The sequence below is a fragment of the Salmo trutta genome, chromosome 37, assembly GCF_901001165.1.
Source record: "Salmo trutta chromosome 37, fSalTru1.1, whole genome shotgun sequence".
In the NCBI taxonomy this organism is placed as follows: Eukaryota; Metazoa; Chordata; class Actinopteri; order Salmoniformes; family Salmonidae; genus Salmo; species Salmo trutta.
This window is the reverse complement of record NC_042993.1, coordinates 5184945-5208468: the sequence shown is the minus strand read 5'-3', so window position 1 is coordinate 5208468 and position 23524 is coordinate 5184945. Positions and strand designations below refer to the sequence as shown.

The 23524-nt window shown below is 47.4% G+C and overlaps 1 protein-coding gene across 1 annotated transcript in view; it reads left to right on the top strand.

The window, feature by feature from the left end:
• LOC115177145 (serine/threonine-protein kinase ULK4) overlaps positions 1-23524 on the top strand; it is a gene marked incomplete in the record, with an annotated part of 153428 nt that overhangs the window by 108256 nt on the left and 21648 nt on the right. The window contains 7 exon segments of the mRNA XM_029737692.1: positions 11973-12106; positions 13320-13441; positions 17720-17776; positions 17855-17906; positions 18018-18112; positions 21642-21693; positions 23168-23333. Of these exon segments, the coding sequence (XP_029593552.1) occupies positions 11973-12106; positions 13320-13441; positions 17720-17776; positions 17855-17906; positions 18018-18112; positions 21642-21693; positions 23168-23333 (678 nt within the window).

Here is a 23524-nt window from a genome sequence, read left to right as displayed (position 1 = left end):
TCTGTCTCTCTGTCCAGTGGTGTACTGACCCGTTAGACATCACATCTGTCTCTGTCCAGTGGTGTACTGACCTGTAGACACCACATCTCTCTCCTGTCCAGTGGTGTACTGACCTGTAGACACCACACTCTGTCTCTCGTCCTTGGTGTACTGACCTGTAGACATACACATCTCTCTCTGTCCAGCGGTGTACTGACCTGTAGACACCACATCTGTCTCTCTGTCCAGGGTGTGTACTGACCTGTAGACATCATATCTGTCTCTGTCCAGTGGTGTACTGACCTGTAGACATCACATCTATCTGTCTCTCTGTCAAGTGGTGTAACTGACCTGTAGACACCAATCTGTCCTCTCTGTCCAGTGGTGTACTGACCTGTAGACACTACATCTGTCTCTCTGTCCAGTGGTGTACTGACCTGTAGACACCCACATCTGTCTCTCTGTCCAGTGGTTGTACTGACCTGTAGCCGCCACATCTGTCTCTGTCCAGTGGTGTACTGACCTGTAGACATCACATCTGTCTCTCTGTCCAGTGGTGTACTGACCTGTAGACATCACATCTGTCTCTGTCCAGTGGTGTACTGACCTGTAGACACCACATCTCTCTCTCTGTCCAGTGGTGTACTGACCTGTAGACACCACATCTGTCTCTCTGTCCAGTGGTGTACTGACCTGTAGACATCACATCTCTCTCTGTCCAGCGGTGTACTGACCTGTAGACACCACATCTGTCTCTCTGTCCAGTGGTGTACTGACCTGTAGACATCACATCTGTCTCTGTCCAGTGGTGTACTGACCTGTAGACATCACATCTATCTGTCTCTCTGTCAAGTGGTGTACTGACCTGTAGACACCACATCTGTCTCTCTGTCCAGTGGTGTACTGACCTGTAGACACTACATCTGTCTCTCTGTCCAGTGGTGTACTGACCTGTAGACACCACATCTGTCTCTCTGTCCAGTGGTGTACTGACCTGTAGACGCCACATCTGTCCTCTGTCCAGTGGTGTACTGACCTGTAGACATCACATCTCTCTCTGTCCAGTGGTGTACTGACCTGTAGACACCACATCTGTCTCTCTGTCCAGCGGTGTACTGACCTGTAGACATTACATCTGTCTCTGTCCAGTGGTGTACTGACCTGTAGACATCACATCTGTCTCTGTCCAGTTGTGTACTGACCTGTAGACATCACATCTGTCTCTGTCCAGTGTTGTAGTGACCTGTAGACGCCAAATCTGTCTCTGTCCAGTGGTGTACTGACCTGTAGACGCCACATCTATCTCTGTCCAGTGGTGTACTGACCTGTAGACACCACATCTGTCTCTGTCCAGTGGTATACTGACCTGTAGACATCACATCTGTCTCTGTCCAGTGGTGTACTGACCTGTAGACACCACATCTGTCTCTGTCCAGTGGTGTACTGACCTGTAGACATCACATCTGTCTCTCTGTCCAGTGGTGTACTGACCTGTAGACACCACATCTGTCTCTGTCCAGTGGTATACTGACCTGTCGACACCACAGCTGTCTCTGTCCAGTGGTGTACTGACCTGTAGATGCCACATCTGTCTCTGTCCAGTGGTGTACTGACCTGTAGACACATCTGTCTCTGTCCAGTGGTGTACTGACCTGTAGACACCACATCTGTTTCTGTCCAGTGGTGTACTGACCTGTAGACACCACATCTCTCTCTGTCCAGTGGTGTACTGACCTGTAGACACCACATCTCTCTCTGTCCAGTGGTGTACTGACCTGTAGACACCACATCTGTCTCTGTCCAGTGGTGTACTGACCTGTAGACACCACATCTGTCTCTCTGTCCAGTGGTGTACTGACCTGTAGACACCACATCTGTCTCTGTCCAGTGGTGTACTGACCTGTAGACGCCACATGTATCTCTGTCCAGTGGTGTACTGACCTGTAGACACCACATCTGTCTCTGTCCAGTGGTGTACTGACCTGTAGACACCACATCTGTCTCTGTCCAGTGGTGTACTGCCCTGTAGACATCACATCTGTCTCTGTCCAGTGGTGTACTGACCTGTAGACATCACATCTGTCTCTCTGTCCAGTGGTGTACTGACCTGTAGACACCACATCTGTCTCTGTCCAGTGGTGTACTGACCTGTAGACACCACATCTGTCTCTCTGTCCAGTGGTGTACTGACCTGTAGACATCACATCTGTCTCTGTCCAGTGGTGTACTGACCAGTAGACATCACATCTGTCTCTCTGTCCAGTGGTGTACTGACCTGTAGACATCACATCTGTCTCTGTCCAGTGGTGTACTGACCTGTAGACACCACATCTGTCTCTGTCCAGTGGTGTACTGACCTGTAGACACCACATCTGTCTCTCTGTCCAGTGGTGTACTGACCTGTAGACACCACATCTGTCTCTGTCCAGTGGTGTACTGACCTGTAGACGCCACATGTATCTCTGTCCAGTGGTGTACTGACCTGTAGACACCACATCTGTCTCTGTCCAGTGGTGTACTGACCTGTAGACACCACATCTGTCTCTGTCCAGTGGTGTACTGCCCTGTAGACATCACATCTGTCTCTGTCCAGTGGTGTACTGACCTGTAGACATCACATCTGTCTCTCTGTCCAGTGGTGTACTGACCTGTAGACACCACATCTGTCTCTGTCCAGTGGTGTACTGACCTGTAGACACCACATCTGTCTCTCTGTCCAGTGGTGTACTGACCTGTAGACATCACATCTGTCTCTGTCCAGTGGTGTACTGACCAGTAGACATCACATCTGTCTCTCTGTCCAGTGGTGTACTGACCTGTAGACATCACATCTGTCTCTGTCCAGTGGTGTACTGACCTGTAGACACCACATCTCTCTCTGTCCAGTGGTGTACTGACCTGTAGACACCACATCTGTCTCTCTGTCCAGTGGTGTACTGACCTGTAGACATCACATCTCTCTCTGTCCAGCGGTGTACTGACCTGTAGACACCACATCTGTCTCTCTGTCCAGTGGTGTACTGACCTGTAGACATCATATCTGTCTCTGTCCAGTGGTGTACTGACCTGTAGACATCACATCTATCTGTCTCTCTGTCAAGTGGTGTACTGACCTGTAGACACCACATCTGTCTCTCTGTCCAGTGGTGTACTGACCTGTAGACACTACATCTGTCTCTCTGTCCAGTGGTGTACTGACCTGTAGACACCACATCTGTCTCTCTGTCCAGTGGTGTACTGACCTGTAGACGCCACATCTGTCTCTGTCCAGTGGTGTACTGACCTGTAGACATCACATCTGTCTCTCTGTCCAGTGGTGTACTGACCTGTAGACATCACATCTGTCTCTGTCCAGTGGTGTACTGACCTGTAGACACCACATCTCTCTCTGTCCAGTGGTGTACTGACCTGTAGACACCACATCTGTCTCTCTGTCCAGTGGTGTACTGACCTGTAGACATCACATCTCTCTCTGTCCAGCGGTGTACTGACCTGTAGACACCACATCTGTCTCTCTGTCCAGTGGTGTACTGACCTGTAGACATCACATCTGTCTCTGTCCAGTGGTGTACTGACCTGTAGACATCACATCTATCTGTCTCTCTGTCAAGTGGTGTACTGACCTGTAGACACCACATCTGTCTCTCTGTCCAGTGGTGTACTGACCTGTAGACACTACATCTGTCTCTCTGTCCAGTGGTGTACTGACCTGTAGACACCACATCTGTCTCTCTGTCCAGTGGTGTACTGACCTGTAGACGCCACATCTGTCTCTGTCCAGTGGTGTACTGACCTGTAGACATCACATCTCTCTCTGTCCAGTGGTGTACTGACCTGTAGACACCACATCTGTCTCTCTGTCCAGCGGTGTACTGACCTGTAGACATTACATCTGTCTCTGTCCAGTGGTGTACTGACCTGTAGACATCACATCTGTCTCTGTCCAGTTGTGTACTGACCTGTAGACATCACATCTGTCTCTGTCCAGTGTTGTAGTGACCTGTAGACGCCAAATCTGTCTCTGTCCAGTGGTGTACTGACCTGTAGACGCCACATCTATCTCTGTCCAGTGGTGTACTGACCTGTAGACACCACATCTGTCTCTGTCCAGTGGTATACTGACCTGTAGACATCACATCTGTCTCTGTCCAGTGGTGTACTGACCTGTAGACACCACATCTGTCTCTGTCCAGTGGTATACTGACCTGTAGACATCACATCTGTCTCTCTGTCCAGTGGTGTACTGACCTGTAGACACCACATCTGTCTCTGTCCAGTGGTATACTGACCTGTAGACACCACAGCTGTCTCTGTCCAGTGGTGTACTGACCTGTAGATGCCACATCTGTCTCTGTCCAGTGGTGTACTGACCTGTAGACACCAAATCTGTCTCTGTCCAGTGGTGTACTGACCTGTAGACACCACATCTGTTTCTGTCCAGTGGTGTACTGACCTGTAGACACCACATCTCTCTCTGTCCAGTGGTGTACTGACCTGTAGACACCACATCTCTCTCTGTCCAGTGGTGTACTGACCTGTAGACACCACATCTGTCTCTGTCCAGTGGTGTACTGACCTGTAGACACCACATCTGTCTCTCTGTCCAGTGGTGTACTGACCTGTAGACACCACATCTGTCTCTGTCCAGTGGTGTACTGACCTGTAGACGCCACATGTATCTCTGTCCAGTGGTGTACTGACCTGTAGACACCACATCTGTCTCTGTCCAGTGGTGTACTGACCTGTAGACACCACATCTGTCTCTGTCCAGTGGTGTACTGCCCTGTAGACATCACATCTGTCTCTGTCCAGTGGTGTACTGACCTGTAGACATCACATCTGTCTCTCTGTCCAGTGGTGTACTGACCTGTAGACACCACATCTGTCTCTGTCCAGTGGTGTACTGACCTGTAGACACCACATCTGTCTCTCTGTCCAGTGGTGTACTGACCTGTAGACATCACATCTGTCTCTGTCCAGTGGTGTACTGACCAGTAGACATCACATCTGTCTCTCTGTCCAGTGGTGTACTGACCTGTAGACATCACATCTGTCTCTGTCCAGTGGTGTACTGACCTGTAGACACCACATCTCTCTCTGTCCAGTGGTGTACTGACCTGTAGACACCACATCTGTCTCTCTGTCCAGTGGTGTACTGACCTGTAGACATCACATCTCTCTCTGTCCAGCGGTGTACTGAGCTGTAGACACCACATCTGTCTCTCTGTCCAGTGGTGTACTGACCTGTAGACATCATATCTGTCTCTGTCCAGTGGTGTACTGACCTGTAGACATCACATCTATCTGTCTCTCTGTCAAGTGGTGTACTGACCTGTAGACACCACATCTGTCTCTCTGTCCAGTGGTGTACTGACCTGTAGACACTACATCTGTCTCTCTGTCCAGTGGTGTACTGACCTGTAGACACCACATCTGTCTCTCTGTCCAGTGGTGTACTGACCTGTAGACGCCACATCTGTCTCTGTCCAGTGGTGTACTGACCTGTAGACATCACATCTCTCTCTGTCCAGTGGTGTACTGACCTGTAGACACCACATCTGTCTCTCTGTCCAGCGGTGTACTGACCTGTAGACATTACATCTGTCTCTGTCCAGTGGTGTACTGACCTGTAGACATCACATCTGTCTCTGTCCAGTTGTGTACTGACCTGTAGACATCACATCTGTCTCTGTCCAGTGGTGTAGTGACCTGTAGACGCCAAATCTGTCTCTGTCCAGTGGTGTACTGACCTGTAGACACCACATCTGTCTCTCTGTCCAGTGGTGTACTGATCTGTAGACACCACATCTGTCTCTGTCCAGTGGTGTACTGACCTGTAGACACCACATCTGTCTCTCTGTCCAGTGGTGTACCGACCTGTAGACATCACATCTGTCTCTGTCCAGTGGTGTACTGACCTGTAGGCATTACATCTGTCTCTCTGTCCAGTGGTGTACTGACCTGTAGACGCCACATCTGTCTCTGTCCAGTGGTGTACAGACCTGTAGACACCACATCTCTCTCTGTCCAGTGGTGTACTGACCTGTAGACATCACATCTGTCTCTCTGTCCAGTGGTGTACTGACCTGTAGACACCACATCTGTCTCTCTGTCCAGTGGTGTACTGACCTGTAGACACCACATCTGTCTCTGTCCAGTGGTGTACTGACCTGTAGACACCACATCTGTCTCTCTGTCCAGTGGTGTACTGACCTGTAGACACCACATCTGTCTCTGTCCAGTGGGGTACTGACCTGTAAACACCACATCTCTCTCTGTCCAGTGGTGTACTGACCTGTAGACGTGACATCTGTCTCTGTCCAGTGGTGTACTGACTTGTAGACACCAAATCTGTCTCTGTCCAGTGGTGTACTGACCTTTAGACACCACATCTGTCTCTCTGTCCAGTGGTGTACTGACCTGTAGACACCACATCTGTCTCTCTGTCCAGTGGTGTACTGACCTGTAGACATCACATCTGTCTCTGTCCAGTGGTGTACTGACCTGTAGACATCACATCTGTCTCTCTGTCCAGTGGTGTACTGACCTGTAGACACCACATCTGTCTCTGTCCAGTGGTGTACTGACCTGTAGACACCACATCTGTCTCTGTCCAGTGATGTACTGACCTGTAGACACCACATCTGTCTCTGTCCAGTGGTGTACTGACCTGTAGACACCACATCTGTCTCTGTCCAGTGGTGTACTGACCTGTAGACACCACATCTCTCTCTGTCCAGTGGTGTACTGACCTGTAGACACCACATCTGTCTCTGTCCAGTGGTGTACTGACCTGTAGACATCACATCTCTCTCTGTCCAGTGGTGTACTGACCTGTAGATGCCACATCTGTCTCTGTCCAGTGGTGTACTGACCTGTAGACATCACATCTCTCTCTGTCCAGTGGTGTAGTGACCTGTAGACATCACATCTATCTGTCTCTCTGTCAAGTGGTGTACTGACCTGTAGACACCACATCTGTCTCTCTGTCCAGCGGTGTACTGACCTGTAAACACTACATCTGTCTCTCTGTCCAGTGGTGTACTGACCTGTAGACATCACATCTGTCTCTGTCCAGTGGTGTACTGACCTGTAGACACCACATCTGTCTCTCTGTCCAGTGGTGTACTGACCTGTAGACATTACATCTGTCTCTGTCCAGTGGTGTACTGACCTGTAGACATCACATCTGTCTCTGTCCAGTGGTGTACTGACCTGTAGACACCACATCTGTCTCTGTCCAGTGGTGTACTGACCTGTAGACATCACATCTGTCTCTGTCCAGTGGTGTAGTGACCTGTAGACGCCAAATCTGTCTCTGTCCAGTGGTGTACTGACCTGTAGACACCACATCTGTCTCTCTGTCCAGTGGTGTACTGACCTGTAGACGCCACATCTGTCTCTGTCCAGTGGTGTACAGACCTGTAGACACCACATCTCTCTCTGTCCAGTGGTGTACTGACCTGTAGACATCACATCTGTCTCTCTGTCCAGTGGTGTACTGACCTGTAGACACCACATCTGTCTCTCTGTCCAGTGGTGTACTGACCTGTAGACACCACATCTGTCTCTGTCCAGTGGTGTAGTGACCTGTAGACACCACATCTCTCTCTGTCCAGTGGTGTACTGACCTGTAGACACCACATCTTTCTCTGTCCAGTGGTGTACTGACCTGTAGACACCACATCTGTCTCTGTCCAGTGGTGTACTGACCTGTAGACACCACATCTGTCTCTGTCCAGTGGTGTACTGACCTGTAGACACCACATCTGTCTCTCTGTCCAGTGGTGTACTGACCTGTAGACATCACATCTGTCTCTGTCCAGTGGTGTACTGACCTGTAGACATCACATCTGTCTCTCTGTCCAGTGGTGTACTGACCTGTAGACATCACATCTGTCTCTGTCCAGTGGTGTACTGACCTGTAGACACCACATCTCTCTCTGTCCAGTGGTGTACTGACCTGTAGACACCACATCTGTCTCTCTGTCCAGTGGTGTACTGACCTGTAGACATCACATCTCTCTCTGTCCAGCGGTGTACTGACCTGTAGACACCACATCTGTCTCTCTGTCCAGTGGTGTACTGACCTGTAGACATCATATCTGTCTCTGTCCAGTGGTGTACTGACCTGTAGACATCACATCTATCTGTCTCTCTGTCAAGTGGTGTACTGACCTGTAGACACCACATCTGTCTCTCTGTCCAGTGGTGTACTGACCTGTAGACACTACATCTGTCTCTCTGTCCAGTGGTGTACTGACCTGTAGACACCACATCTGTCTCTCTGTCCAGTGGTGTACTGACCTGTAGACGCCACATCTGTCTCTGTCCAGTGGTGTACTGACCTGTAGACATCACATCTCTCTCTGTCCAGTGGTGTACTGACCTGTAGACACCACATCTGTCTCTCTGTCCAGCGGTGTACTGACCTGTAGACATTACATCTGTCTCTGTCCAGTGGTGTACTGACCTGTAGACATCACATCTGTCTCTGTCCAGTTGTGTACTGACCTGTAGACATCACATCTGTCTCTGTCCAGTGGTTTAGTGACCTGTAGACGCCAAATCTGTCTCTGTCCAGTGGTGTACTGACCTGTAGACACCACATCTGTCTCTCTGTCCAGTGGTGTACTGATCTGTAGACACCACATCTGTCTCTGTCCAGTGGTGTACTGACCTGTAGACACCACATCTGTCTCTCTGTCCAGTGGTGTACCGACCTGTAGACATCACATCTGTCTCTGTCCAGTGGTGTACTGACCTGTAGACATTACATCTGTCTCTCTGTCCAGTGGTGTACTGACCTGTAGACGCCACATCTGTCTCTGTCCAGTGGTGTACAGACCTGTAGACACCACATCTCTCTCTGTCCAGTGGTGTACTGACCTGTAGACATCACATCTGTCTCTCTGTCCAGTGGTGTACTGACCTGTAGACACCACATCTGTCTCTCTGTCCAGTGGTGTACTGACCTGTAGACACCACATCTGTCTCTGTCCAGTGGTGTACTGACCTGTAGACACCACATCTGTCTCTCTGTCCAGTGGTGTACTGACCTGTAGACACCACATCTGTCTCTGTCCAGTGGGGTACTGACCTGTAAACACCACATCTCTCTCTGTCCAGTGGTGTACTGACCTGTAGACGTGACATCTGTCTCTGTCCAGTGGTGTACTGACTTGTAGACACCAAATCTGTCTCTGTCCAGTGGTGTACTGACCTGTAGACGCCACATCTGTCTCTGTCCAGTGGTGTACTGACCTGTAGACACCACATCTGTCTCTGTCCAGTGGTGTACTGACCTGTAGACACCACATCTGTCTCTGTCCAGTGGTGTACTGACCTGTAGACACCACATCTGTCTCTCTGTCCAGTGGTGTACTGACCTGTAGACACCACATCTGTCTCTCTGTCCAGTGGTGTACTGACCTGTAGACGCCACATCTGTCTCTGTCCAGTGGTGTACTGACCTGTAGACATCACATCTGTCTCTGTCCAGTGGTGTAGTGACCTGTAGACGCCAAATCTGTCTCTGTCCAGTGGTGTACTGACCTGTAGACACCACATCTGTCTCTCTGTCCAGTGGTGTACTGACCTGTAGACGCCACATCTGTCTCTGTCCAGTGGTGTACAGACCTGTAGACACCACATCTCTCTCTGTCCAGTGGTGTACTGACCTGTAGACATCACATCTGTCTCTCTGTCCAGTGGTGTACTGACCTGTAGACACCACATCTGTCTCTCTGTCCAGTGGTGTACTGACCTGTAGACACCACATCTGTCTCTGTCCAGTGGTGTAGTGACCTGTAGACACCACATCTCTCTCTGTCCAGTGGTGTACTGACCTGTAGACACCACATCTTTCTCTGTCCAGTGGTGTACTGACCTGTAGACTTCACATCTGTCTCTGTCCAGTGGTGTACTGACCTGTAGACACCACATCTGTCTCTGTCCAGTGGTGTACTGACCTGTAGACACCACATCTGTCTCTCTGTCCAGTGGTGTACTGACCTGTAGACACCACATCTGTCTCTCTGTCCAGTGGTGTACTGACCTGTAGACGCCACATCTGTCTCTGTCCAGTGGTGTACTGACCTGTAGACATCACATCTGTCTCTGTCCAGTGGTGTACTGACCTGTAGACATCACATCTGTCTCTCTGTCCAGTGGTGTACTGACCTGTAGACACCACATCTGTCTCTGTCCAGTGGTGTACTGACCTGTAGACACCACATCTGTCTCTGTCCAGTGATGTACTGACCTGTAGACACCACATCTGTCTCTGTCCAGTGGTGTACTGACCTGTACACACCACATCTGTCTCTGTCCAGTGGTGTACTGCCATGTAGACACCACATCTCTCTCTGTCCAATGGTGTACTGACCTGTAGACACCACATCTGTCTCTGTCCAGTGGTGTACTGACCTGTAGACATCACATCTCTCTCTGTCCAGTGGTGTACTGACCTGTAGACACCACATCTGTCTCTCTGTCCAGTGGTGTACTGACCTGTAGATGCCACATCTGTCTCTGTCCAGTGGTGTACTGACCTGTAGACATCACATCTCTCTCTGTCCAGTGGTGTAGTGACCTGTAGACATCACATCTATCTGTCTCTCTGTCAAGTGGTGTACTGACCTGTAGACACCACATCTGTCTCTCTGTCCAGTGGTGTACTGACCTGTAGACACTACATCTGTCTCTCTGTCCAGTGGTGTACTGACCTGTAGACATCACATCTGTCTCTGTCCAGTGGTGTACTGACCTGTAGACACCACATCTGTCTCTCTGTCCAGTGGTGTACTGACCTGTAGACATTACATCTGTCTCTGTCCAGTGGTGTACTGACCTGTAGACATCACATCTGTCTCTGTCCAGTGGTGTACTGACCTGTAGACACCACATCTGTCTCTGTCCAGTGGTGTACTGACCTGTAGACATCACATCTGTCTCTGTCCAGTGGTGTAGTGACCTGTAGACGCCAAATCTGTCTCTGTCCAGTGGTGTACTGACCTGTAGACACCACATCTGTCTCTCTGTCCAGTGGTGTACTGACCTGTAGACGCCACATCTGTCTCTGTCCAGTGGTGTACAGACCTGTAGACACCACATCTCTCTCTGTCCAGTGGTGTACTGACCTGTAGACATCACATCTGTCTCTCTGTCCAGTGGTGTACTGACCTGTAGACACCACATCTGTCTCTCTGTCCAGTGGTGTACTGACCTGTAGACACCACATCTGTCTCTGTCCAGTGGTGTAGTGACCTGTAGACACCACATCTCTCTCTGTCCAGTGGTGTACTGACCTGTAGACACCACATCTTTCTCTGTCCAGTGGTGTACTGACCTGTAAACACCACATCTGTCTCTGTCCAGTGGTGTACTGACCTGTAGACACCACATCTGTCTCTCTGTCCAGTGGTGTACTGACCTGTAGACACCACATCTGTCTCTCTGTCCAGTGGTGTACTGATCTGTAGACACCACATCTGTCTCTCTGTCCAGTGGTGTACTGACCTGTAGACACCACATCTGTCTCTCTGTCCAGTGGTGTACTGACCTGTAGACACCACATCTGTCTCTGTCCAGTGGTGTACTGACCTGTAGACACCACATCTGTCTCTGTCCAGTGGTGTATTGTATCCTATTCTGATTGTTTGTTCATGGTTTATTAATGTCAGTGTTTGGCAGGGTTTTTCTGTCTCTTCATTTTGTTATTATCCACTTGCTTATGAGGGTTGTTCTTGTTTCAACTTGTAGGCTGTGTGTTTGAGTTCAAGAGTCTTGTTGCAGCTTGAAGGCTGTTTTGATGCTCCTCATTGATCTCTGAATCTATTAACCTTTATTTTTAACCCTAATTGTTGTAATGAAAATCATTTATTTGCTATAATACGTCTTACTAATTCTGTTTTCAGTGGTTTGTATTGATCCCGGCTCCGTCCGGCTCCAGGGTAGATTGGAGGCTGTAGGTGAATGATAATGTTTTGCAGACTGGTGATGTACATTGAAAGAGACATCAGGCAGGCCACGCCAGGGAAGGGGCTACAAAGCAGCAATGAATACCTGTCAAAATGCCTCCATCTGCTCATCCGTCACGTCGTGCTGCAGCTGCCAGCCATTCTGGGTAAATCAATCACAATAACACAAAAACCACAGCACTAAGAGGAGATGAGGAGAGATGAGGGGAGGGGAGGGGAGAGGCGGGGAGGGGAGATGAGGGGAGAGGAGAAGAGGGGAGGGGAGATGAGGGGAGAGGAGGTGAAGTGAAGTGGGGTTGAGGGGAACTTGCATCAATGCTTGGATGGAGCAAGCCAATTTGATTCTCCCTTTTTTTAATTACCTTTCTGATTGAATTTTAAATCACCCAGCCAGGTATTGACCTTTTCCTGATGTTTAATTTGTAAATCAGTGCTGCTAACATGGCACGTCTCCCATCAGGGCCGGAAGCCAGACCCAACTGGTTCAAACCGGTCCAGGCTCATTCTCCTCTAAGATCACTGGGAGGAGAGGAGAGGAGGGTATGGGGACGGATGGGGAGATCACAGGGAGAGGAGGAGATGAGGAGAGAGGAGAGGAGAGGGGAAGGGGAGGGGTGGGAAGAGGAGACTGAAGGTGAGGAGAGGTGATGAAAAGGGGAGAGGAAAGGGAGGGGTGGGGAGAGAGAACCCTCTCTCTGTCCTCTGTAAATGACATGCTGTCTGTATGTATCTCACCCCTCTCTCCTCTGTCCCCTGTACTGTGTAGATGACATGCTATCTGTCTGGCTGTCACCCCTCTCTCCTCTGTCCTCTGTACTGTGTAGATGACATGCTGTCTGTCTGTCACCCCTCTCTCCTTTGTACTGTGTAGATGACATGCTGTCTGTCACCCCTCTGTCCTCTGTACTCTGTAGATGACATGCTGTCTGTCACCCCTCTCTCGTCTGTCCTCTGTACTGTGTAGATGACATGCTGTCTGTCTGTCACCCCTCTGTCCTCTGTACTGTGTAGATGACATGCTGTCTGTCACCCCTCTCTCCTCTGTCCTCTGTACTGTGTAGATGACATGCTGTCTGTCTGTCACCCCTCTGTCCTCTGTACTGTGTAGATGACATGCTGTCTGTCACCCCTCTCTCCTCTGTCCTCTGTACTGTGTAGATGACATGCTGTCTGTCTGTCACCCCTCTGTCCTCTGTACTGTGTAGATGACATGCTGTCTGTCACCCCTCTCTCCTCTGTCCTCTGTACTGTGTAGATGACATGCTGTCTGTCACCCCTCTCTCCTCTGTCCTCTGTACTGTGTAGATGACATGCTGTCTGTCTGTCACCCCTCTCTCCTCTGTCCTCTGTACTGTGTAGATGACATGCTTTCCGCGCTGGGCAGTATAGTGGGCAGGAAGCATCCCTCCACTGTTCAGGCCAAGCAGCTGAAACAGAGTGTACCCATGATGACTGTGGTGCTCCACCTCCTCACCTCTCAGGTAACCCTTCCTACTGTACTACGGTATGTCACAAACACTGTCTGTTAGGGCTGGCCACTATACCGTATTCTACCATATACCGCTATTGATGCACGGACCAGTTGGGGTTTTTACTTAAGCAGTAATGCACCTCGGGGGTTTGTGGTATATTGGCCATATACCACAAACCCCTGAGGTACTTTATTGCTATTATAAACTGGTTACAAACGTAATTAGAGCAGTAAAAATACATGTTTTGTCATACCTGTGGTATACGGTCTGATATACCATGGCTGTCAGCCAATCGGCATTCAGGGCTCAAACCACCCAGTTTATAATTTACCTTCTATAACGGTATTTGAATGTTTGGTTTGTTAAAGGTGATACGCCGTGTGTAACATCCCATTTTTATAGTTTACTTCGCTACTTGAGTCATCTCTCTCCACTCTCTCCATAATGCTTTCCACACAGACCTAGCCACGCCCTGTCACTTAAGGAGCGCATTTGTTGTCCCTCGACCAGGGGACACTTGTGTTCTGTCTGCATGGTCAATGTAGCACATGCAACAATGTTGATGACAATGACGCTGTTTTCACCTTGCTTCTTATTATAAATCCACTAGTGTTTTATAATTACACTATTATTTAGTGTTTCTTATATCTGCAAACAGCTCATTTGTATTTTTATTAGCAAGTTGGGCCTAAATTGTGTTAGCCGCTAATGCTAATTGCTCTTTAGCTGGCTAGCTAGCTAGCTGGCTAACTAGCTAGTGGAGAGGAGACGAGGAGGGGAGAGGAGAAGAGGGTATGGGGACGGATGGGGAGATCACAGGGAGAGTACTGAATCAGAGCAAACGTAATTAGCTATACTACCTGATAATACCAGTGATGGTGCAGACCTAAATCAGCATGTTGTTTGTGCAACAGTATCTTCGAAATCAAAGTGGAATACGCGAAGCATGAATATGTTAGATACATGAAGTAGCTAAGAGAAAACATTAAATGTAGCCAAAGATTATATTGTCCCTTAGGAAACACTTATCAACACTTATGGTTCCTACCCTGTAACAATAACTCCTCCCTGGCACTTTCATTCATTGTCACGTCAAACAACACTGTATTATTATATTCTAACTATATAATTAGAATAATCATGATATTTCCATGATTCCAACGGTTCACCCAACCTTTTTGCTCTAAATTGCAAGCCAAATCACAATTGGAACATTTGGTTAAAAATAAGGCCTAGATTGTTTGCCCATATTGTTCAGCCCTACAGTACGTGGAAGTGTAGAAATGATCTCAAATGAGCGCAGGAAATGCAGAAATTGATGAAAATGCTGAAAATAATTTTCGGTTGAATTGAACAGTATAAACCAATTAGAATGGAGAAAGACCCATTGAAATCACAAAATAGCACTCTGTTCGGCCACCCCCCTTCTGAACCAACACTTGCGTCTTAAGATGAATGCACTAACTGTAAGTCACTCTGGATAAGTGCTTCTGCTAAATGACTCAAATGTAAAAATGTTCAAATAAAGCACATTTACAACTTCTATTATTCAAAACCATAAAATACTTTCATACTGTCCAATTGTTTTAAATGACCATGATATTATATTTTGGTCATATTGCCCAGCCCTACTTTGTGTGTGTGTGTGTGTGTGTACAGATCAAGTACGGTACATGCGTGATTGCGAAATGAGATCTCTTGTTTAATAAGATGGGACCTCAGTCAGTTCTAATTGATTCACAAGCTAATGGATCAGGATCTCTGACACTATTGAATAACTCCCAATTGGCTGTTTGAACATCTTCTAGCATCTCTCCATCATAAAACATACAGCACACTGCCTAGAGGCTTCAACGGATGCTTATTGCTACATTTCTGAAACCCTTCTGCTAAGTTATGTCCACTCCTACCATCTAGAGCCAATGAATCAGGGGGTTCGCTTTAAGAGCTGTGAGTCTCTCTCCTCATCCAAACCAACAGAGATCTTAATCAACTTTATCACAGGCAGAATAGAGCAGGGAACAGAGCCAGAGACCACGGCTCATCTGAGCACTGCCGCAGCTAATTGGATTAGAATGCTGCAGTCGAACACTCTCACACACACACACACACACACACACACACACACACACACACACACACACACACACACACACACACACACACACACACACATCATGTACTGTGTGCAGTGAGCGTCAATAACCTTGATACGTAATTGAAGTTTCTTCGTTTTATGCTTACATACAGTATCTGAGCTCCTTGGAGTGGTAAAACTAGTGTGGTTGTTTACCAATATGGTTGTGGTTCACTTGGATACCTGTCGGCTGGCCAACACTGAGAGGGTGTCAAATAATAAACCAGGTTAACAAGGAGAAGTTGCAATATTCACACCCCACCTAATGTACATCTGACGTCAAACTGTGTTTTCTATGTTACTGTGGCAAAACAGATTTATATATCAACATCGTAGCTGATGCACTGTTTAAGTTTACATTTAGGCTAAACTTTGAATCATCTTTTCCAAAGCCATGATTACTAATACTTAATATACCCAGAGATGTCATATAAACGTCTAGAAAATGCATTAAAGGTTGTTATTTTCATCCCACTCCGCCTCACAGACAGATTATTGCCAGTTGCCAATAGACATGGTGGGGAAATTGGATTTAGTGGTGACTGTCTCAATTGAGCAGAAATGATTAATATGACTAAATCCTAATGAGAGAGATGCTTGTCAACAAGCAGCCTGCTGGATGAAACCATGCACTGATTAAATATCGCTCCTCCATTTCCCCTGCCATTCTTCATGGAGACTAGAGCCGTCTCATTAGAAAAGTAATAACTTGTCACTCTCATAGACCCCCCCCCCCACCCCCCACTGCCATTACCTCATTTTACAAGGTGAAGCATTTAGTAGTTTGTTAAATGGGGTTACTGTGTTATTTATCTGTGATGTGACAGATAGCTGTCCCTAATAGCGCTGGTCCTTGCCATGTGTGGTTAATAACATGATGGTATTATAACTAACTGTAGCTGGTCTCTGATGTGAGTCTGGTCTTACTGATGATATTATAACTGTAGCTGGTCTCTGATGTGAGTCTGGTCTTACTGATGATATTATAACTGTAGCTGGTCTCTGATGTGAGTCTGGTCTAACTGATGATATTATAAGTGTAGCTGGTCTCTGATGTGAGTCTGGTCTAACTGATGATATTATAACTGTAGCTGGTCTCTGATGTGAGTCTGGTCTTACTGATGATATTATAACTGTAGCTGGTCTCTGATGTGAGTCTGGTCTTACTGATGATATTATAACTGTAGCTGGTCTCTGATGTGAGTCTGGTCTTACTGATGATATTATAACTGTAGCTGGTCTCTGATGTGAGTCTGGTCTTACTGATGATATTATAACTGTAGCTGGTCTCTGATGTGAGTCTGGTCTAACTGATGATATTATAACTGTAGCTGGTCTCTGATGTGAGTCTGGTCTTACTGATGATATTATAACTGTAGCTGGTCTCTGATGTGAGTCTGGACTGATGCTCTGGTTTACATCTATGTGTCAGTCACTTTACTACAGGCCACGTCTGCCCTGGAGCTCTTAATCAATACATGTATGGAGCAGTACTTTAATGTTGTTTGGAGTGTTTGTTTTTTGTTTTAGAGTCTCTCTCCTGTGTGTGTGTGTGTGTGTGTGTGTGTGTGTGTGTGTGTGTGTGTGTGTGTGTGTGTGTGTGTGTGTGTGTGTGTGTGTGTGTGTGTGTGTGTGTGTGTGTGTGTGTGTGTGCGCGTGCGCACTGCTGGACCTGGTGAGAAAGAGAAAACGATGCTCTTCTGTGGGCTGACAGCTCAGTGGGGCTTTACGAAGCCTCTGCTTACAGGAGCAGAGAAAGTTGGCAGGGAATTAAGAGTTTGAGAGGAGGACAGGTTGGCTGAGGTCAGAGAGAGAGAGACAGATCGTACTGTAACTGGGACACAGTGTAATATCTACTTTTCCCTCTCTCTCCCTGTCTCTCTGTCTCTGTCTGTCTGTCTGTCTGTCTGTCTGTCTGTCTGTCTGTCTGTCTGTCTGTCTGTCTGTCTGTCTGTCTGTCTGTCTGTCTGTCTGTCTGTCTGTCTGTGTCTCTCTCTCTGTCTCTCTGTCTCTCTCGCTCTGTCTCTCTGTCTCTCTCTCTCTGTCTGTCTCGCTCTGTCTCTCTGTCTCTCTCTCTCTGTCTCTGTCTCTCTGTCTCTCTGTCTCTGTCTCTCTCTGTCTCTGTCTCTCTCTCTCTCTGTGTTTTTTAGATATTCAGACCTCAGGTTGTGACTGAGGAGTTTCTCTTCAGATTTGGAGCACTGCTGGTAAGTCATTGAGACAGTGATGTGTAGTGGTATAGTCCCATGGCCTTCTGCACCCCTCATTTCTCATGTGTCTTCCAGAATCACATAACATCTATTGATGCCAGTGAGACCAGTTTGGGCAGTGCAATAGGTGAGTGAATATCAGCTTGCTTTATCTCTGGTTATTAGTAGTACAGGTTTCATCTGGACAACTGGCCCATAAAGTCCATACTGTAGGTGTAACCTGCTGCTTGATTCCCAGGACAAGCAGGTTCAGAGGAGCTGATCAGGAACACTCTGTCAGCTGTGGAGGCCATCACCCAGCACCCAGCCCTGCTGACGCCCCATCACTGTACTGTGAGTAGGGTCCTAGTCCCTAACCTCCTAGTCCCTAACCTCTTATCCCCTAGCCCCTTAGCCCAAACTCCTTAGTGTCTAGTCCCTAACCCCCTAGTTCCTAGCCCCTAGTTCTTAACCTCCTAGTCCCTGGCCTCTTAGCCCCTAAGCCCCTAGTTCCTAACCCCTTAGCCCCTAACCCCTTATACCCTAACCCCTTACCCCCTGACCCCTTAGCTCCTACTCCCCTGGCCCCTTAGCCCAAACCTCTTAGCCCCTAAAGCCCCTTAGTCCCCTAGTCCCTAACCTCTTAGCCCCTAGCCACTAACCTTCTAGCCCCTAACCCCCCTGACACCTTAGCCCCTAACCCCCTAGTTCCTAACCTCTTAGCCCTTAGACCCTAACCCCTTAGCCCCTACCCCCCTGGCCCCTTAGCCCCAAACCCTTAGCACCTAACCTTTTAACCCCTAACCCCTTAGCCCCCTGGTCCCTAACCTCTTAGCCCCTAGCCCCTGACCCCTTAGCCCCAACCCCTTAGCCCCTAACCTCTTAGCTCTTAGCCTCTTAGCCCCTAGCCTCTTAGCTCTTAGCCACTAGCCTCTTATCCCCTATCCCCCAACTCCTTTGCTCCTAACCCCTTAGCCCCTAGTCCCTAACCTCTTAGCCCCAAACCCCCTAGCCTCTTAGCCCCTATCCCCTAACCACTAGCCCCTAACCCCCTAGCACAACAGTCTCTTTTCCCCCTCTAGGCTCTATTAACACCCCATCACTGTCTGTGAGTCTGGCCCTATGGTCTGCAAGGAGCCTGCAGCAACAGCGGCTCCCTAAGCCCTAGGCACTGCAGCCTGCAGCAACACTGGCCTCGTCCAGAAACAACCCTTGATCCCTAACCCCTAGGCACTGGTCCACTCAGATGTCCACTCAGATCTACATAAGTGTCGAGGGGCTAAGGACTAGTGGTTAGGGGTTGTCTACCAGCCCTGTACGTCCCTCCCCAACACAGGGCCCTGGCATGGGGGGTTGACTTGGAGTAATCATGTATGGCGTTGGAGAGAGACTGTCAGGCCAGCAGACCATCAGTTGTGCTGTCTCAGAGGAGCTCCAGCAGAGTGCAGCTGGGCCTTGGTCTGGTCTGAGGAGACTGGGTAATGAATATGGACCTACAGGAAGGAGCTGGGCCAGGCACTATTCCCTATATACTATTAGCCATGGTCAAAAGTAGTGCACTATAAAGGGAATAGGGGGCCATTTGGGACGCAGACAGGCTTGATGTTCCTGTGAAGAAGAAGAGCAGCTCCTCTCATACTGAGTAACATGAGAAGAAAGGTGAATGACATGTCTGCCACAAGTCATTAGATTCTGCTGAGCGTTGTCTGTCAGCGGCCATACACACACACACATGCATGAGTGCACACACATATACACACACAGTTTAATGTTTCCTTTTGTTCCCGAGTGGCGCAGTGGTCGAAGGCACTGCATCTCAGTGCAAGAGGCATCACTACAGTCACTGGTTCAAATCCAGGCTGTATCACATCCGGCCGAGATTTGGAGTCCCATAGGGCGGTGCACAATTGGCCCAGCGTCGTCCGGGTTTGGCCGGGTTAGGGACTCATTGTAAATAAGAATTGTTCTAAACTGACTTGCCATGTTAAATAAAGGTTAAATAAATTGTTGGAACAAGCTCTCTGCAGAGGTGAACCACAGCAATATCAGATCTAGTCATCTGTTTTTAGTTATATCTATTTATACTGTTGACTGGCTGTTGCCTGATAGAAAAGCTTCTTCTGAGTCAGACAGACACCTAAAAACAGTTTGCACGGCGGAGGGAGAATATGTGCTAAACAGAATATAGTGGGAAATAGGCGACAGCAAAGCACAACAGTCTCTTTTGATGGATATAGTCTAATAAACAACAAAGGTGCTCAATGGATCCATCCCAAATGGCACCCCAATCCCCTTATACAGTAGTGCACTGCTTTTGTCCAGGGCGCATAGGGCTCTGGTCGAGGGTAATGCACTATATAGGGAATAGGCTGCCATTTGGGATGGATCCATCGAGACACAGTACATCCTTTATACCCACCTCAGGCTTCTTATTCTAATGTTGTCTCCTGTTTAGATTACATCCTTGTTGAGACTAGAACAGAACAGAGCGTTTACTGTTGTTTCTATGGAAATAGTCCTCATCATAATAGACTAGAACAGAACAGAGCGTTTACTGTTGTTTCTATGGAAATAGTCCTCATCATAATAGACTAGAACAGAACAGAGCGTTTACTGTTGTTTCTATGGAAATAGTCCTCATCATAATAGACTAGAACAGAACAGAGCGTTTACTGTTGTTTCTATGGAAATAGTCCTCATCATAATAGACTAGAACAGAGCATTTACTGTTGTTCCTATGGAAATAGTCCTCATCATAATAGACTAGAACAGAACAGAGCGTTTACTGTTGTTTCTATGGAAATAGTCCTCATCATAATAGACTAGAACAGAACAGAGCGTTTACTGTTGTTTCTATGGAAATAGTCCTCATCATAATAGACTAGAACAGAACAGAGCGTTTACTGTTGTTTCTATGGAAATAGTCCTCATCATAATAGACTAGAACAGAACAGAGCGTTTACTGTTGTTTCTATGATGGAAATAGTCCTCATCATAATAGACTAGAACAGAACAGAGCGTTTACTGTTGTTTCTATGGAAATAGTCCTCATCATAATAGACTAGAACAGAGCATTTACTGTTGTTCCTATGGAAATAGTCCTCATCATAATAGACTAGAACAGAACAGAGCGTTTACTGTTGTTTCTATGGAAATAGTCCTCATCATAATAGACTAGAACAGAACAGAGCGTTTACTGTTGTTTCTATGGAAATAGTCCTCATCATAATAGACTAGAACAGAACAGAGCGTTTACTGTTGTTCCTATGGAAATAGTCCTCATCATAATAGACTAGAACAGAACAGAGTGTTTACTGTTGTTTCTATGGAAATAGTCCTCATCATAATAGACTAGAACAGAACAGAGCATTTACTGTTGTTTCAATGGAAATAGTCCTCATCATAATAGACTAGAACAGAGCGTTTACTGTTGTTTCTATGGAAATAGTCCTCATCATAATAGACTAGAACAGAACAGAGCGTTTACTGTTGTTTCGATGGAAATAGTCCTCATCATAATAGGGATGGATCCAATTGTTATTATAAAAAGTGCTCACATCAGGTGTTTATGATCGAAGGACAGGGGCAACATATTTACATAGAGATTGGGAGTGCTCACACAAGTGCTCGATTTCATTGCTCCTAGCTTTAATAGACAATATGTTTTAAAGAAAAGACATGATTATACATTTGCATGTGATGAATAAATGACTTGTAGGTGATGTATAATAGGAGTCAAATGGAAATACTGTCTTTATATTAGGTTTATGTGTTGTTTATTTGATCTTTATGTTTTATTTATTTGTTGTTTATTTTACGTTTGTTTATTTTATATTTATTTGTTGTTTATTTTATGTTATTTTTTTTGTTTTATCTCTTCAAGGTTGTTGATTGCATTCTTCCTCCACTGACTTCTCTTGCCTTCAGTAAAAACGGTAAGGAAACGGCTGGGTCATGTGCTCTCCATGCTTAACATCTAAGTACATAGATAGGCAGTCTGGAACGTGCCCATTCTGCAATGTTCCCTATCTAGCATGGCACACAGCAAGGCCCTTGGTCTAAAGTTAATTACATGTTCCCTATCTAGCATGGCACACAGCAAGGCCCTTGGTCTAAAGTTAATTCAGTGTTCCCTATCTAGCATGGCACACAGCAAGGCCCTTGGTCTAAAGTTAATTACATGTTCCCTATCTAGCATGGCACACAGCAAGGCCCTTGGTCTAAAGTTAATTACATGTTCCCTATCTAGCATGGCACACAGCAAGGCCCTTGGTCTAAAGTTAATTCAGTGTTCCCTATCTAGCATGGCACACAGCAAGGCCCTTGGTCTAAAGTTAATTACATGTTCCCTATCTAGCATGGCACACAGCAAGGCCCTTGGTCTAAAGTTAATTACATGTTCCCTATCTAGCATGGCACACAGCAAGGCCCTTGGTCTAAAGTTAATTCAGTGTTCCCTATCTAGCATGGCACACAGCAAGGCCCTTGGTCTAAAGTTAATTACATGTTCCCTATCTAGCATGGCACACAGCAAGGCCCTTGGTCTAAAGTTAATTCAGTGTTCCCTATCTAGCCTGGCACACAGCAAGGCCCTTGGTCTAAAGTTAATTCAGTGTTCGCTATCTAGCATGGCACACAGCAAGGCCCTTGGTCTAAAGTTAATTACATGTTCCCTATCTAGCATGGCACACAGCAAGGCCCTTGGTCTAAAGTTAATTCAGTGTTCCCTATCTAGCCTGGCACACAGCAAGGCCCTTGGTCTAAAGTTAATTCAGTGTTCGCTATCTAGCATGGCACACAGCAAGGCCCTTGGTCTAAAGTTAATTCAATGTTCCCTATCTAGCATGGCACACAGCAAGGCCCTTGGTCTAAAGTTAATTCAGTGTTCGCTATCTAGCATGGCACACAGCAAGGCCCTTGGTCTAAAGTTAATTCACTGTTCCCTATCTAGCATGGCACACAGCAAGGCCCTTGGTCTAAAGTTAATTCAGTGTTCGCTATCTAGCATGGCACACAGCAAGGCCCTTGGTCTAAAGTTAATTCAGTGTTCGCTATCTAGCATGGCACACAGCAAGACCCTTGGTCTAAAGTTAATTCAGTGTTCGCTATCTAGCCTGGCACACAGCAAGGCCCTTGGTCTAAAGTTAATTCAGTGTTCCCTATCTAGCCTGGCACACAGCAAGGCCCTTGGTCTAAAGTTAATTCAATGTTCCCTATCTAGCCTGGCACACAGCAAGGCCCTTGGTCTAAAGTTAACCACAACTGCATGTGTTTGGTATTGTAGTAAATGTTTTGATTTGTATTTAAGGTAAATATCAGCTCTCTCACTGCAGAGGGTCTGCATGGATCAATAATTGTGTGTGTGTGTGTGTGTGTGTTACATGCTCTGTGCTCTGTTTTGTGTTGTAGTGGAGTGGCGTATCGTCAGCTTGCGGGTTCTGTCAGAGATCACACTGCTGCTGCTGAGCCAAGAAGCCGTGGAGGAGGGAGAGAGGAAGGAGGAGAGGAGAGAGAGAGAGTGCAACTCTTCAACTGGCAGACTACTGACTCTCATTACAGAAGCCCTTCTTCCACAGTGAGTATGCTCTCTCCTGCATCTCTCTCTCTCCTCTACCCTCTCTATCACTCTGCTCTTCTCTACATTTTCCCTCTCTCTCCTCCCCCCTCTTATCTCCCCTACCCTCTCTCCCTGCTCTCTCCGCTCTCCCCTATCCTCTCCCCTCTCTCTTATCTCCCCTACACTTTCTTTCATCTCCCCTCTCCTCA